Here is a 14,824-nt window from a genome sequence, read left to right as displayed (position 1 = left end):
CCCGCCAGCTGGGGAGGGATCAGTTATTTTATTGTATTTTTCTTGCATGAAAACGGGATATTTTGCTGCCATCTAGTGACTCCGGGCTCCCTTTCCCGCTGCTCTGCAAGGAGAGGAGTTAGCCAGATAGTGGGCTTCATTTTCCCACTTGCAAACGTGGGTTTTCCCTTATTATTTTTTGTCTAGTGCGTTGCCTTTGCGAAGCATCTCTGAACACACCAATGTTAGCGCGGGCTTTGCGATCTAGCGCTTAAAACTTCGCAAGCCTTGTGGGTTTTATTGCTCTGGAAGCCGTAAAGGTCCCGTTTCTGATCTTGCTTTGTAGGCTGGACCAGCAGGTCGTCGCTTTTAGGTTCTTCTATCAAAATCTCATTAGGTGCGGAACTCGCTGTGAAATCTTGAGTGGTTCAGTAGTTTGTTGTGTTCTTGACAGTATATTTGCTATCACAGTTGTAATTTCTTCCACGTGAGTTAATAACGCGTCTAAATTAGTATTAAAGACAATTGAGACTGTTTTCAAAGGCTTTTTCTATACCCTGCGTAGCACCAAACCTTCCTGCTCGAGACACGTCTGAACCAGGGCTTGGTCATTCAAATACATTAATTACAGAAATAACGAGTGTAGTCTGCAGTTGAAATACTGTGAGATGGGGGGAATTAGACTCTTTTTCCACACTTCCCTCCATTTCGGGGTGATTAGAGCGAGCTGCACATGATAATTAGCAGGTGCGAGTGTAGGATATGGGAGCACACCTGGAATAGCTTTAATTAACAAACTTGGGGACTGGTAGGAGTAAAAGAGGTTTGTAGGAATATGTAGAATCTGAAGGGCTCGTGTCACCTCCGTTCTGCTGTGTGGGTGTAAATTGGGGTGCGGTAATTAACCATTTGTGGTTGTAGATAAAGCGATAAGGGGGGGACGCTCACAACCGTCAGGCTTCCCGACGCAGAAACCTCTGCGGGCGTCTGAGGTTAAACAGATTTTTGGTGGGAGCAGTAACGTCCTTGGGAAGGATGCTCTTGCCTAACAAAGATAATTCCTCTTTGTGGAATTCCAGTAGTCCTTAGTTTAGGCGCGGTTTTAGGCAGAAACAGTTATCCGGTGTGATCTAACCTCTTAGTCACCGTTCCCCGCCGCGCTCGCTGGTGCTTTGGCTCTTTGAATCATCAGGAATGTGATTAGTTATTAGGGAACTAGTTGTTAATGAAAAACCCGCCTCCTGTGTCAGGGGGACGTTTTCCGACGCCGCGTTTCTCTCAGGGCCCCCCGAGCTCCTGCGGTTTCCTGCGCTCTCTGCCGTTCCAGTTCTGTCCGCACCTGTTGTCACTCGTGTTCTTCGGTGATAACGGCGCCGTGTTTGCGATCCCGTCTCTCTGTTCAGAACAACCCATCTCTGCTTTGTTCTCATGTATCTCAATGAGTTTTCATCTCTAAACCAGAAAAAAAAAAAAAGTCCAGATCGCTTCCTGTACAGTCAGATTTCCAGGGATTGTTCCATTGCCATTTTTTGCCATAAATCAGAATTGAATTATCATGGTGATTCCTGTGAAGTGTAAATTTTTGTGGTTTTGCTCTGTTTCCCACTGATAGAGAACAAAGCCCTGGGGGTTGCTTTTTCTGGTGGTTTGGGCTGGAAGGGGACGATCATTTCCTGTATAATTTCTTAGTCAGACCTTAACTATGTGGTGAACTTGTCTAAACTTCCAACTGCCCGCCAGTTTAACTCTAAAATGGTTGCGCTTCTCGGGGCTCTTGAGGGGAATTGAGACGCGCTGGGTCCTCTGTACTTTCGCAGGGGTAGGATCTTGATTTGACTACGTACGATGCAAAATACGCTCTTAAAATTAGCGAGGGTGTGAAATGAGGGCACGCCTGGCCGCGCTCCAAAGCGATTGGCTGCTTTCAAGTTGAATTGAACCTCTTTTGATTTGACTTTCAATGGAAAAAAGTTGTGCGCTTTCCCAGAGAAAAGGTGGCGATTAACTCTTGGGCTTCTACTTAGGCCGCGTTTAAGAGGGCGATGTGACAATAAGCTGGAGCGTACACAATTCAATATAAAGACTAATTTGTGTTAGTGTTACGGGATGTCTGAATGACAGAAAGAACTTTGGAGTTTGTACGGCATGTGGATTTAGCTTTAAATCTTGATGGGAATGTAGGGGATCTGTAGTTCTTGAAGTCAGAATGTACCACAAACCTTCCCAGATCCTGTAGAATTCTGTGGCTTAATCTGGGCAGCAAGTCTAGCGCAGCGTGGGAGTCTCGCTCTTGTAGCTGGTAGAGCCTATTGAAAAAAAGAACATATTAAATAGGAAGAAGAATAATCTCTAAGTAACTGCGATGCAGAAGAGCTGCCAAGTTCCTCCGTTGTCGGTGGGTCTGAAGCATCGTGGCCTCTCGGCGCACAGACGCGACGGCGGCGCGATGGGTGGTTTTGAGCCGGAAAGGCTCCGTTGAGTGAAATAACCGGATCGTTGCGCTGCTCTCCCTGCAGATGGAGGACGGGCACTCCCTTTTCGATTACAGCGTCGGCCTCAACGACATCGTGCAGCTCCTGGTCAGGCAGAGCCCGGTGGTTCCTCCCGTTGCTCAGGACAAGGCGCCCGAGCTCTCCGACACCGACTCCGGCTGCGGCTCCGGTCAAAGCGAATCGGACAAGAGCTCCCACAACGGCGAAGGGGCCGCGGAGCCGCAGGACCAGCCCGGCACGGCCGCGCAGCCGCTCTGGACCGACCCCGGCTTCGGCCTCTATAAGGTGGGTCGTTAAACAGCTGAAATGAATTAAAACTGCGCTTTGGGGGGGATTTGGTTCTGTGTAGCTGAGAATTTCTGACGATCTTTCACGCCTCAATTGTTTCCTTTTTATTTGTAATTTTTTCTTCAACCCTCCAACCAACCCACAAACCAATTAAATGCAACACTATGGGTCAAAATATTTTCCATTTTAGCCTTTCAACTAAAACTACAATACATTAATTGCTTTTTTGCTTGGAGTCACTGCATTTGTCAAAGCCGAAACGTTCTTGTATGAACAAAAGAAAATCTCAACCGGCTGTTCAGAACCGTTTTCTTCTCTGTTTCAATGGATTTTATTACAGATCTGGTGATGTCTTTGCCAGACTATGAGCAAGACAGTTCTGGAAGCCTGTTCTAGAGTAACTCGTCATGGTTGGTACTAAATAAGCTGTTTGTACGTGTTGGTGTCAGTGGAATTTTAGCCTTAAAGGTTCAACCTGAGAAACATGTAGGGCTGCACAATGGGATTGGGAAGGCGAAGGAAATATTAATTTTTAAGACAATGTGTTAATTATGTTGATAATGCTGGTGTTCTTGAGGTGGTTGAGTCTTCGGGTAGACTTGGAAATCAATGCTTAGTTTGATACTTCATTTGCTAATCCATTTCGCTGAGCGCTGTGCTTTGCTTTGTGTAGATCAATGACTTGGTTGATGCTCGTGATACGAATATGGGAGCGTGGTTTGAAGCCCAGGTTGTGAATGTCACCAGAAAAAACCCGCCAAATGAAGCGGCTGACAGCTGTGCGGACCCCGATCAGCCCGCAGCCGTTCCTGAAGAAGATGTGATATACCACGTCAAATACGAAGAGTGAGTTTTGTTCGCTTCTTGGCTAATAAAGTCATTTGGGTCATGATGTTGATGGGAAATTTTATTGTAGCAATCTACAAGGTACAGCAGAACGGGGCTGATGCAGTAATTACATTGGTGAGTCCTGTGAATCCCAGAATGTCAGGGGTTGAAGGGCCCTGGAAAGCTCATCCAGTGCAATCCCCAATGGAGCAGGAACACCCAGATGAGGTGACACAGGAAGGTGTCCAGGCGGGTTGGAATGTCTGCACAGAAGGAGACTCCACAACCCCCCTGGGCAGCCTGGGCCAGGCTCTGCCACCCTCACCCCCAACAAGTTTCTTCTCATATTCAAGTGGAACCTTTTGTGTTCCAGTTTGCACCCATTGCCCCTTGTCCTGTCCCTGGTTGTCACCCAGAAGAGCCTGGCTCCATCCTCCTGACACTCCCCCTTTCCATATTGATCCCCAGGAATGAGTCCCCCCTCAGTCTCCTCTTGTCCAGCTCCAGAGCCCCAGCTCCCTCAGCCTTTTCTCACCCGGGAGATGCTCCACTCCCTTCAGCATCTTGTTGCCCTACGCTTACAGTTGGGATTCAACGGGAGCTCTGGGGGCTGGAAGCGCGTTTTTAGAAATACCCAAGTTGAAGTGGGACACCGTAGTAGCAGAGTTGGACCGTCCGGTTCTGGCCGTGTCTGTGTGGGAGAAGATTTTCATTCTTCATGGTTTTCTTGTACGTTGTGTGGCGCTGGTCCATAAATCAACCTTCTCTGTCCCTCTTCGCCTCCCTTCTGCTTCAAGTTATCCAGAGAATGGAGTTGTACAGTTGAGTTCGAGCGACGTACGGTCTCGTGCACGGACTATTTTGAAGTGGCACCAGCTCGAAGTAGGACAGGTGGTGATGGTCAACTACAACCCCGACGATCCGAAAGAGAGAGGCTTTTGGTACGATGCGGAGATCCAGCAAAAAAAGGAAACAAAAATGGTCAAGGAGCTGAATGCAAAGATAATACTTGGGTAAGCGAATTCCTAAAGAATAGAAATGTGGAATAAATTGAACTATTCAACTCTGCTCGAGCTTTCATGAGGTCTGAGCGAGTCCGCTGACAAACCAACGTGACACCAGTGGTGCAGGAGACTGGTACCGATGCGGATTCACGCTGTCTGATCTTTCTGATTGTTCTCAACTTCTCTTTGCAGGGAAGCTGGTGACTCCTTGAACGACTGCAGAATTATTTTAGTGGATGAAATCTATAAAATTGAAGAACCAGGCAGTACTTGTCCGCTTAATGCCAGGCCATTAAAACGTGAGTCTGTTGCAAAGATATTCTACTAACTGTCTTTGTGAGGATCAAAGGTCCAAGACACTCGTAGCTGTGACTCTTTGACCATTTCCAGCGTATCTTGGTGCTTTCTGGAGCCTGAAGTAACCCGTGGTTTCTCTTTGCTCCAGGACAAAGTGGACCTGTGTGTAAAGCTTGTAAGGACAACCCCAACAAGACCTGCCGAATTTGTGCTTGCCATATCTGTGGAGGTAAACAAGATCCAGATAAACAGCTAATGTGTGATGAGTGTGATATGGCTTTCCACATCTACTGCCTCAACCCTCCCCTTAGTTGTATACCAGATGATGAGGATTGGTAAGTTCTAAGTACGTGTGTGTGGTATCGCAATTACCATCTAATTAGGAGCAGAAAGTGAGGTCTAGAGCTTTAGGCTCACCCTTAGGTGCAATATTATGACTGTAAAGAGAGATTTGTGTCTTTTTTGTGTTGTTGTAGGACTTCATAGCTTTCCTTGAGCATCAGTTTAGTGGCTTTCAAACTTATTTTCCTAGATTTTGGATCTATTTACCTGTTCAAAGAGAAGTGCAGGTACCTGTAAACCATATGCCAACCTGATGCCAGGAGGCTTAACATGTATCATGGTTTTTATGGGTCACTTACAGGTATTCACAGCTCCCATCACCATATGAGGCTGGCAATATATACTGGTTTATATATGAAATATATATGGTGATAGACATACTTCACTAACTATATCTATATGCATATAGATAGTGAAATATATGGCTTGCGTCCTGTCTCAGCATTTTATACAATGAGTTTTAGGAAATCAGCTGGTTTCCTGACACATCTGCAATGGCTTTAGAAGGTGGTGCAAGCACAGGTCTAATTCCGGTGCTGAGAGTTGTCTCGGTGTCTTGTCTTGTTTCACTTGGGGAATTTGTAGCATAACTCAGTATGTTTTGAGCAAATTCTCTTTTCGTTTAAGGCTTTGCTACTAGTTAATTGTCATTGACTGGTGACTTTAGGTATTGCCCTGAATGTCGAAATGACGCAAGTGAGGTGGTTTTAGCAGGAGAGAGATTAAAAGCGAGTAAAAAGAAACAAAAGATGGCATCTGCTAATTCATCCTCGCGGAGAGACTGGGGCAAGGTCAGTTCAACCAAAAGCCGTTTTATATTGAAGAATAGCGCGTGTTCGTTCCTTGTAATTCTTGGCTGATGGGTCCCGCCCTTTGGAACAGGGTATGGCCTGCGTGGGTCGCACGAAGGAATGTACCATCGTCCCCTCCAACCACTACGGGCCGATCCCCGGCATCCCGGTTGGCACCATGTGGAAGTTCCGAGTTCAGGTATGAAGCTGAATCACCGGCCTGAGCCACCGTAGGAGACAAACGGGAATAACCCAGCTCGTGTGAGAAACCTGAAGCAGTTAATCTGGGGAGTGTATGTCACTGGATATGTAAGAGCAGAACGGAAAGAATTCTGGCTTTGTCCAGGTCAAGTGTTCCATAACTAATGCTGCATTGTCCAGTGGGTTGGGTTTTTTTTCCTTCAGTGCTTTTTTTGGTGACTCAAAACCCCCAAACCAAACATCTTTGTTGCCAGTAGTTTCTCCTGGAGATGTGTTCTTTTCAAGTATTAGATGAGGGTTGCTATTGCAGGTCTTTCAAGACCAATCCCCTATACAAGCGTTGCATTTTAATATCTGCATTATTCTGAAATCCCTGGAGCTTTTCAATAAGAAATCTCAGTGAGAAAGATGCACATTTCTAAACTGACATCACAAAATAATATCCACATGTTCCATTTACTGAAATATTCAACAGCTTAATTTTTACAACAACTTTTCTTTCCCCTGCCTGGAGTTTTTTTCAGGATAGTGGCGAGAGCAGTTTTACCCTGTATTATATGCAAAACAAATGTTAAATAGTGTTATTTCTTATCTTGTTTTCAAGAGCAGTGGGTGGTTATTGTTTGTAGCCTGTTGACAGCAGTTGCATTGCAAACCTTGTTCTGGTTTTGTTTCTCAGGTGAGCGAGTCCGGTGTTCACAGGCCGCACGTAGCGGGGATCCATGGCAGGAGTAACGACGGCGCTTATTCCTTGGTGCTGGCGGGCGGCTATGAAGATGACATAGTAAGTGAATCTGCATTATTTATGTCTGAGAACCCACCTACCACGCAGCTGAAACAAAGACTTGGCTTTAATTACTTTTTATACAATATCAGACATTTCTCCATCTTGATGAAACTTACATTCCTCAGAAGAGAATTAGGCAAACTACAATATGCTGAGAAATAGGAGTGTTTAAATCAAATATAATATCTGTACAGCTTTTAATCCACAAGTCCTTAGCTGTGTTTTCAGGGTCTCCATCGTATCTGCAGTTTGAACAGTCTCACAGTATGTGCTGACAGATCTTTCGGTGTCAGAAGAGTGTTCAGAACAAAATTGGGGACAGACGTTCTGCTTCTGCGTGTACCGTTTGGTTCTGCTGGCCAAACCTGACCCGCACGGGGCTGCACCAGGTCCTGCTGCTCGTTCTTCTTGCGAATCACCGGTGCATTACCTGCCCGCACCTCTTCACCCAAACGCCTCTTAGAACTTGGATCTGGGGAACAATTTCTTCCCCAAAGGGCTGTGGGGCATTGGAACAGGCTGCCCAGGGCAGTGCTGGAGTCACCATCCCTGGAGGGATGGACAGACGGACATGAGGTTCTCAGGACATGGGGCAGGGGTTGGGGAACAGTTGCACTCAATGATCTTGGGGGCTTTTCCATCCAAAATGATTCTATGAAAACGGAGCCTGGCTCTTCTCTCTTGACAATATAACAGGACCAGAGACTGAGCTGGGGAGCCTAAACAGAGGAAGCATCTTTGCTTTTTCTGAGAATACTGTGTTAAAGCTACTTGATTAAAGGACTCTGCTGCTTTTACTGAAATGTGGTTTTTTTCTTAATCTGTCAAAACCATCTGTGTGTGTTTCAGGATCATGGAAATTCCTTCACGTATACGGGGAGCGGAGGGCGTGATCTTTCTGGAAACAAACGCACAGCGGAACAGTCTTGTGATCAAAAACTCACGAATATGAACAGGTTGGCAACTTTGACGCTCCCTTCCTGACCTTAGTAGTAGCCGGGAATCTGTTTACAAGGGCCTGTAGTGACGGGATGAGGGGTGATGGTTTTAAACTGAAAGAGGGGAGATTCAGGCTGGACACGAGGAAGGAATTGTTGGCCCTGAGGGTGGTGAGAGCCTGGCCCAGGTTGGCCAGAGAGGTGGTGGATGAACCATCCCTGAGACATCCCAGGCCAGGCTGGACGGGGCTCTGAGCAACCTGAGCTGGTGAAGATGTCCCTGTCATGGCAGGGGGGGCACTGGGGGAGCTGGGAAGGTCCCTCCAACCCAAACCACCTGTGAGCCTTAAGGTCCCTTCAACCCAAACCATTCTCTGAGTTTATGAAATTAAGGAGCGGAGCAGTAAACAAGTGTAGAAGTTTTCATACTGTCACCTGAAGACCTTTGCAGCCTTTTGTCACCTTTGGAGACCAGATCACTTGTAATTTTGAACTGTTGCTCTTACAAATAAGCGTGGACTTGAGTAGGTGGGCCATTAAGGTACTATAATGAATAATCGACGTATTTAAAACATGGTCTCCAGCCAGGAGGCTTAATTTCTATCTCCCAGAATTCTTAGTGTAATTCAAGATACTTGAAAATGTTACTATGTAAAATAACAAGCAGAGCTCCTGGCTACATTGTTTTTACAAAGAAGCAGGAGGTTCCGCGTCCTCGGGAGCCATTGCTATGGTTCAGCACAATGCCACTACCAGTGTGTTGCTCTGGGTAATCTAGTTGTTTTTATTACCTCTTGGTATTTGGTTTCCCATGCAAGCTTTGCAGAATCACAACTCCAGAATGCAGAGTTGTGCCTGGTAAATACACGGGGTGATGGGCCTTTCCCTTGCAGGGCTCTGGCTCTGAACTGCAGCGCTCCCATCAACGACAAGAGCGGCGCTGAGGCCAAGGACTGGAGGGCCGGGAAGCCGGTCCGGGTGGTGAGGAACGTCAAAGGAGGCAAACACAGCAAATACGCTCCCGTCGAAGGGAACAGATACGATGGAATATATAAGGTAAGAAGGATTTGAACTCACCTGCTGAATTAGGGAAAGATCACTTGGTTACGGACAAGGGGTTTTCACGGTGTATGATGGAATTGCATCCGACTTGTTTTAGGTTGTGAAATACTGGCCCGAGACGGGGAAATCTGGATTTTTAGTGTGGCGTTACTTACTTAGGAGGGATGATGAAGAACCTGCTCCTTGGACCAAAGAAGGAAAGGACAGGATGAAAAAGCTTGGCCTGACAATGCAGGTACTCGTTTGGGACATCATCATGGTTCCCCCGGGCAATGAATTTGATGGAATTCGCAGGAATCTTTCTATTGTACATTCTTACTGAGCACGATCCTTGTGTAATAGTCAAGATAACCCCCCTTAGAGCAAGGGGAACACAAGTGCTTTTAGTCTTGTGGGTTGTTTTCTTTTTACATCAGGAGGCTAAGTGGGCAAAACTCCCCTTTTTGTACAGAATTTCTATAGTTTCACAGAATCACAGAATGGACTGGGTTGGGAAAGCCCTCAGAGATCATCCAGTCCAAGCCTTGGTCCAACTCCAGCCCATTGACTAGATCATGGCACTAAGTGCCATGGCCAATCTCAGTTTCAAAACCTCCAGGGCCGCTGAGTCCAGCACCTCCCTGGGCAGCCATTCCAATCCTGACCACTCTCTCTGCACAGAATTGCTTTCTAATCTCCAGCCTCAATTTCCCCTGGCAGAGTTGAAGCCCATGGCCCCTTGTCCTATTGCTGATGCCTGGGAGAAGAGCCCAATGCCCCCCTGGCTAGAACTGCCCTTCAGGTAGTTCTGGAGAGTGCTGAGCTCAGCTCTAAGCCTCCTCTTCTCCAGACTAAACAAGCCCAGCTCCCTCAGCCTCTCCCCATAGGGCTTGTGTTCCAGTCCCTTCCCCAGTCTTGTTGCTCTTCTCTGGACCCGCTCCAGCACTTCAATCTCTTTCCTGAGCTGAGGGGCCCAGAACTGACCACAATACTCCAGGTGTGGCCTCCCCAATGCAGAGCACAGGGGAAGGGTCACTGCCCTGGTCCTGCTGACCACGCTCTTTTGGATACAGGACAGGACAACATTGGCCTTCTTGGCCACCTGGGCACACTGTTGGCTCAAAGCCAACGTAAAAGCTCTGCAAGAGCAGAGATTTATTGCATAAAATAAGAATCTCAGGGATCATTTTGTGACATGTAACAATCTTTACATCTATGAAGTGGCATGTTTGCATCGAATGCTTCTTGCTTTGTGTTTTACTGCAGTATCCTGAGGGGTATCTTGAAGCCGTTGCAAACAAAGACAAGGAGAAAGAAAATAATGGAGACGATGATTTCGATACCCTGGGGAAAAGGAGGAGGAAAAGGAAATCAGCAGGTTTGTGGAGTAGGCAAGTGGATATGAAAGCCCTGTGGGTTTTTGTGCGTTTTGCCTAGTTACTCTCTTCTGGTTGCATTTGTTTGTGTGTTTAAAAAGTTATTGTGTTTTCTTTCAGGTGGGGAGGAGACACTCATCACTTCTCCTACAGGAACTCCGAAGAAAACAAAAGTTGAGCCGTACAAGCTGACATCTCAGCAAAAATCTCTTATCAAAAGCGACGAAGCCAATGAAAAACTGTGGAATGAAGTACTAGAAGCTCTCAAAGATGGACCGGTATGTCGTGGGCTTTGTTTTTTCCAGAAATAAAGTGACAACTGCTGTTCTGTCCCCAGACACAAACCTCTTGGCTGCATTAAAGCAACAGCCTCAGCCCCTTAGCCTTGCTAAGCTTTACAAACAAACTTTCTATGACCAAAGTAATCCCCTGCACTTAATGTAGGGTGGTAGGTGGGGTTTTTTTGGCTGTATCTTTCAGAGAGCAGCAAGAAGAAGTTGATTCCCATGTTTTCTTTCCAGAAATTTCTAAATAAAGTTGAAGAGGCCTTCCTGTGCATTTGCTGTCAGGAGGTTGTGTTTCGGCCGGTCACAACCGTGTGCCAACACAACGTGTGCAAGGTGAGTGATGGACAAAACTCTGAGTTCTGAGCCTTGAACTGACTTGTTTAGTGGTGAGAGAGGTGTTTGGGTGGTAATTAGTCTTTTAGCATGAGTCAGGTGTATATATTAAATCTTTGATTTGATACAGGTTCTTTTGGCATAGAAAAGTCTGTGCTTTAAAGAAACATCCACTGTTGTCGCTGCTCCGATTCCTCTAAGGCTGACGAGAGCTCCAGCGGTCCCGGCAGGTGCTGAAGAACCTGCTGGACACTCACAGGGCGTGTGGGGCTCGGGTTTGTGTTCTGAAGAATGATGTGAAGTTGCCAAAGCTCCAACACCCTGTAACAGCTGCAGGGGAACTGTTGATATTTAGAAATGTGCTGGAATGAAATATCTCCACCCCATACCTGAATGCTGTCTGCGACTGTGCCGACGCATGGGTGCTATTGCACATCATGACAGGAGTTTTCACAGAATCCCAGAATGTCAGGGGTTGAAGGGCCCTGGAAAGCTCATCCAGTGCAATCCCCCCATGGAGCAGGAACACCCAGATGAGGTGACACAGGAAGGTGTCCAGGCGGGTTGGAATGTCTGCACAGAAGGAGACTCCACAACCCCCCTGGGTTGGGGTTAGGGTTAGGGTCACTGGTTGTCACCAGAAGAGCCTGGCTCCATCCTCCTGACACTCCCCCTTTCCATATTGATCCCTATGAATGAGTCCCCCCTCAGTGTCCTCTTGTCCAGCTCCAGAGCCCCAGCTCCCTCAGCCTTTCCTCACACGGGAGATGCTCCACTCCCTTCAGCATCTTGGTGGCTGCGCTGGACTCTCTGCAGCAGTTCCCTGTCCTGCTGGAACTGAGGGGCCACAACTGGACACAAGATTCCAGGTGTGGTCTCCCCAGGGCAGAGCAGAGGGGCAGGAGAACCTCTCTGACCTACTGACCACCCCCTTCTAACCCACCCCAGGTCCCATTGGCTTCCTGGCCACAAGGCCTTCCCTCCAGCTTGTGTCTTTCTCGGCCTTGTCAGCACCTGGATGAACAAGGGTATAAAAAGATGAAGTTAAGCTGCACATCTGGATTTCTTAACCCGTTCTTTTGTCCCCTGCCAGGATTGTTTGGACAGATCCTTCAAGGCCGATGTGTACAGCTGTCCCGCCTGCCGCTACGACCTGGGCAAGAACTACACCATGCAAGTGAATAAAACGCTGCAGACCATTCTCAGTCAGCTCTTCCCCGGCTACGGCAACGGACGGTGATTCCGTAAAGCACTTCTCATTTCCTTGCCTTCAGACTTACTAATGGGTTTCAATGGGCGTAAAAAACAAAAGAAAATAAGAGTAGTCTGTGTTCTCCCACTCCCTTAAACAGTCTTCCCTGGTTTTAAAAAACTATAAACTTCAAGGAATATCCTTTTGTATGTTTGTGGGGTTTTTGTTTCTAAATGTTGAATTTACGTTTGTTATTGGTTTCTTTTCTCCCCCCCCAAGCTGCCATTCATCAGCACAGAATTCTATTGTTTTTTAATGGACTTACAAAGTGCTTCTGGTAAGGCTGCTAATGATGATCAACGTTCTCAGAGCGCCCCCTGTGCCCCCTCTTTTTGAATTAATATTATTTTTCTTTAATTAAAAAAATAATGGCTCGGTTGCTAGAACAATCTTCAATGGGGATTTGGCCATACAGGTAGATTTGTGCATCACCTTGGCAGCATTTTGATGCTCGATTTGTACAAAACGATTCCTGGCTTACGCTCTTTTTTTTTAATACCACAAGTGGGTATTTGCCTTTTGTTTTATTTGAAAGAACTATTTTGAGTAAATTTGCTAAATCAGAAGCCATTTCCTGCTAATTTTGCATATCGAAACAAGCCGCTTGCGCGGAGCCAAGCGCTCGAGCAATACCAAGTTCTACCTCAGTTGGGTTTCTTTCTTTTGGGGACCTGTCCCTCTCGCCAGAAATGCCACTGTGGGAATCGCTGAAGCCATTCAAGTGCCTTTTGTCCTTTGCTGAACGACGGGCTCTGAACCACCGTATTTCTCCTTTTTATTTCATAAGCACTGAATTGTTTCAACCTGCCAACCGGATTGGGGTAAAACACGACACTGTAGCTGTAAATGATGAGTGTGGATTTGCAGACGTTCATGTTTCTTCCTACCGCTGGGTGTATTATGGTAACATGATTTCTCTGCCTTTGTTTCGCTGCGTTTCTACCTGGAAATGGAGAATAACCAATTCTGACTCTTTTCTGAAACATTTTCTTGTACGTGACCCCGAAAAGGCTGAATTTTGTGAATGAGTTTGTCTTTTTCTACCATTACCAAAGTTTGCAGTTTAATACCTCAACGAGACAGGGATGTTTTTAATCACACTTTACTGCAGACAGACTGGAACAAATGTGCCTATTTTTGGTTTACTTAACTCTTACCCTTTTTAAAATTATAATGTTAATATGTTAGGGAAAAAATACACATTTTATAGGTTTTTTGCTGAATTTGTCAATTTTTTGTACAATGTGCAAGTTGAAGTTCTCAAAATAAATATCTTTTCAGATGAAAGTGGTTCCTGTTTTCCTTTAACTCTTATTGAAGCAGCTTTCCAGTCCTAATTGCTTGTGCAGGAATTTGTGTTTCTGTTCCATTATACTAAACCTTTTCTTTGCTAAGACCTAATATTTCCATTATGATTTTTCACTACGAAGTAGTTGGGAAAACACTTAATTTGATATTCCTCAAGATGTTGTTATTAAGTGGAATTTGGAAAACAAGCTTTGTCTTCCTGCACAGGTTTCGGTGTGCAGTTCTGAGCAGTGGTGTTTAGCATGATGGATGGATGATGGCAGAGCGGTGGATGTGATCTCCCTTGACCTGAGTAAGGCATTGACACAGTCTCCCACAGCATCCTCACAGCTGAACTGAGGGAGTGCGGCTGGATGAGCGGGGAGTGAGGTGACTGCGAACTGGCTGAAGGGAAGAAGCCAGAGAGTTGTGGTCAATGGGGCAGAGTCCAGTTGAGGCCTGGATCCAGTGCAGAGCATCAGGGGGCAGTGCTGGGGCCGGTATTATTCAATATATTCATCAATGATTGGGACGAGGGAATAGAGTGACTGTCAGCAAGTTTGCTGGTGACACCGAGCTGGGAGGAGTGGGTGACACTGGAAGCTGTGCTGCCATCAGAGACCTGGACAGGCTGGAGAGCTGGGCAGGGAAAAATGGAATGAAATAGAACAAGGGCAAGTGTAGAGTCTTGAATGTGGGCAGGAACAGCCCCAGGTTCAGTGTAAGTTGGGGAATGACCTATTAGAGAGCAGCGTAGGGGAAAGGGACCTGGGGGTCCTGGGGACAGCAGGGTGAGCATGAGCCAGCACTGGGCCCTTGTGGCCAGGAAGCCAATGGGACCTGGGGTGGGTTAGAAGGGGGTGGTCAGTAGGTCAGAGAGGTTCTCCTGCCCCTCTGCTCTGCCCTGGGGAGACCACACCTGGAATCTCGTGTCCAGTTGTGGCCCCTCAGTTCCAGCAGGACAGGGAACTGCTGCAGAGAGTCCAGCGCAGCCACCAAGATGCTGAAGGGAGTGGAGCATCTCCCGTGTGAGGAAAGGCTGAGGGAGCTGGGGCTCTGGAGCTGGACAAGAGGACACTGAGGGGGGACTCATTCCTGGGGATCAAGATGGAAAGGGGGAGTGTCAGGAGGATGGAGCCAGGCTCTTCTCAGTGACAACCAGTGACAGGACAAGGGGCAATGGGTGCAAACTGGAACACAGGAGGTTCCACTTAAATTTGAGAAGAAACTTGTTTGGGGTGAGGGTGGCAGAGCCTGGCCCAGGCTGCCCAGGGGGGTTGTGGAGTCTCCTTCTCTGCAGA

The 14,824-nt window shown here is 46.9% G+C and overlaps 1 protein-coding gene across 3 annotated transcripts in view; it reads left to right on the top strand.

Annotated features, from left to right (window-relative positions):
• UHRF1 (ubiquitin like with PHD and ring finger domains 1) overlaps nucleotides 1-13,523 on the top strand; it is a 28,838-nt gene extending 15,315 nt beyond the window's left edge. For 2 of the 3 annotated variants that reach the window (XM_082072296.1, XM_082072294.1), the window contains 15 exons: nucleotides 2,496-2,756; nucleotides 3,433-3,605; nucleotides 4,385-4,600; nucleotides 4,784-4,890; nucleotides 5,037-5,223; nucleotides 5,898-6,021; nucleotides 6,113-6,220; nucleotides 6,902-7,006; nucleotides 7,859-7,965; nucleotides 8,841-9,003; nucleotides 9,107-9,244; nucleotides 10,255-10,366; nucleotides 10,485-10,642; nucleotides 10,886-10,984; nucleotides 12,078-13,523. In XM_082072296.1, coding sequence (XP_081928422.1) covers nucleotides 2,496-2,756; nucleotides 3,433-3,605; nucleotides 4,385-4,600; nucleotides 4,784-4,890; nucleotides 5,037-5,223; nucleotides 5,898-6,021; nucleotides 6,113-6,220; nucleotides 6,902-7,006; nucleotides 7,859-7,965; nucleotides 8,841-9,003; nucleotides 9,107-9,244; nucleotides 10,255-10,366; nucleotides 10,485-10,642; nucleotides 10,886-10,984; nucleotides 12,078-12,224 — 2,205 coding nt within the window. In that variant the 3' untranslated portion in view covers nucleotides 12,225-13,523. The remainder of the gene's footprint in view (nucleotides 1-2,495; nucleotides 2,757-3,432; nucleotides 3,606-4,384; nucleotides 4,601-4,783; nucleotides 4,891-5,036; nucleotides 5,224-5,897; nucleotides 6,022-6,112; nucleotides 6,221-6,901; nucleotides 7,007-7,858; nucleotides 7,966-8,840; nucleotides 9,004-9,106; nucleotides 9,245-10,254; nucleotides 10,367-10,484; nucleotides 10,643-10,885; nucleotides 10,985-12,077) is intronic. The other variant, XM_082072295.1, reaches the window with a different exon arrangement.
• The last annotated feature ends 1,301 nt before the right edge of the window (nucleotides 13,524-14,824 follow it).

Source organism: Streptopelia decaocto, assembly GCF_964273445.1.
Source record: "Streptopelia decaocto genome assembly, chromosome: 24".
NCBI classification, from domain to species: Eukaryota; Metazoa; Chordata; class Aves; order Columbiformes; family Columbidae; genus Streptopelia; species Streptopelia decaocto.
This window is presented reverse-complemented; position numbering and strand designations above follow the sequence as displayed.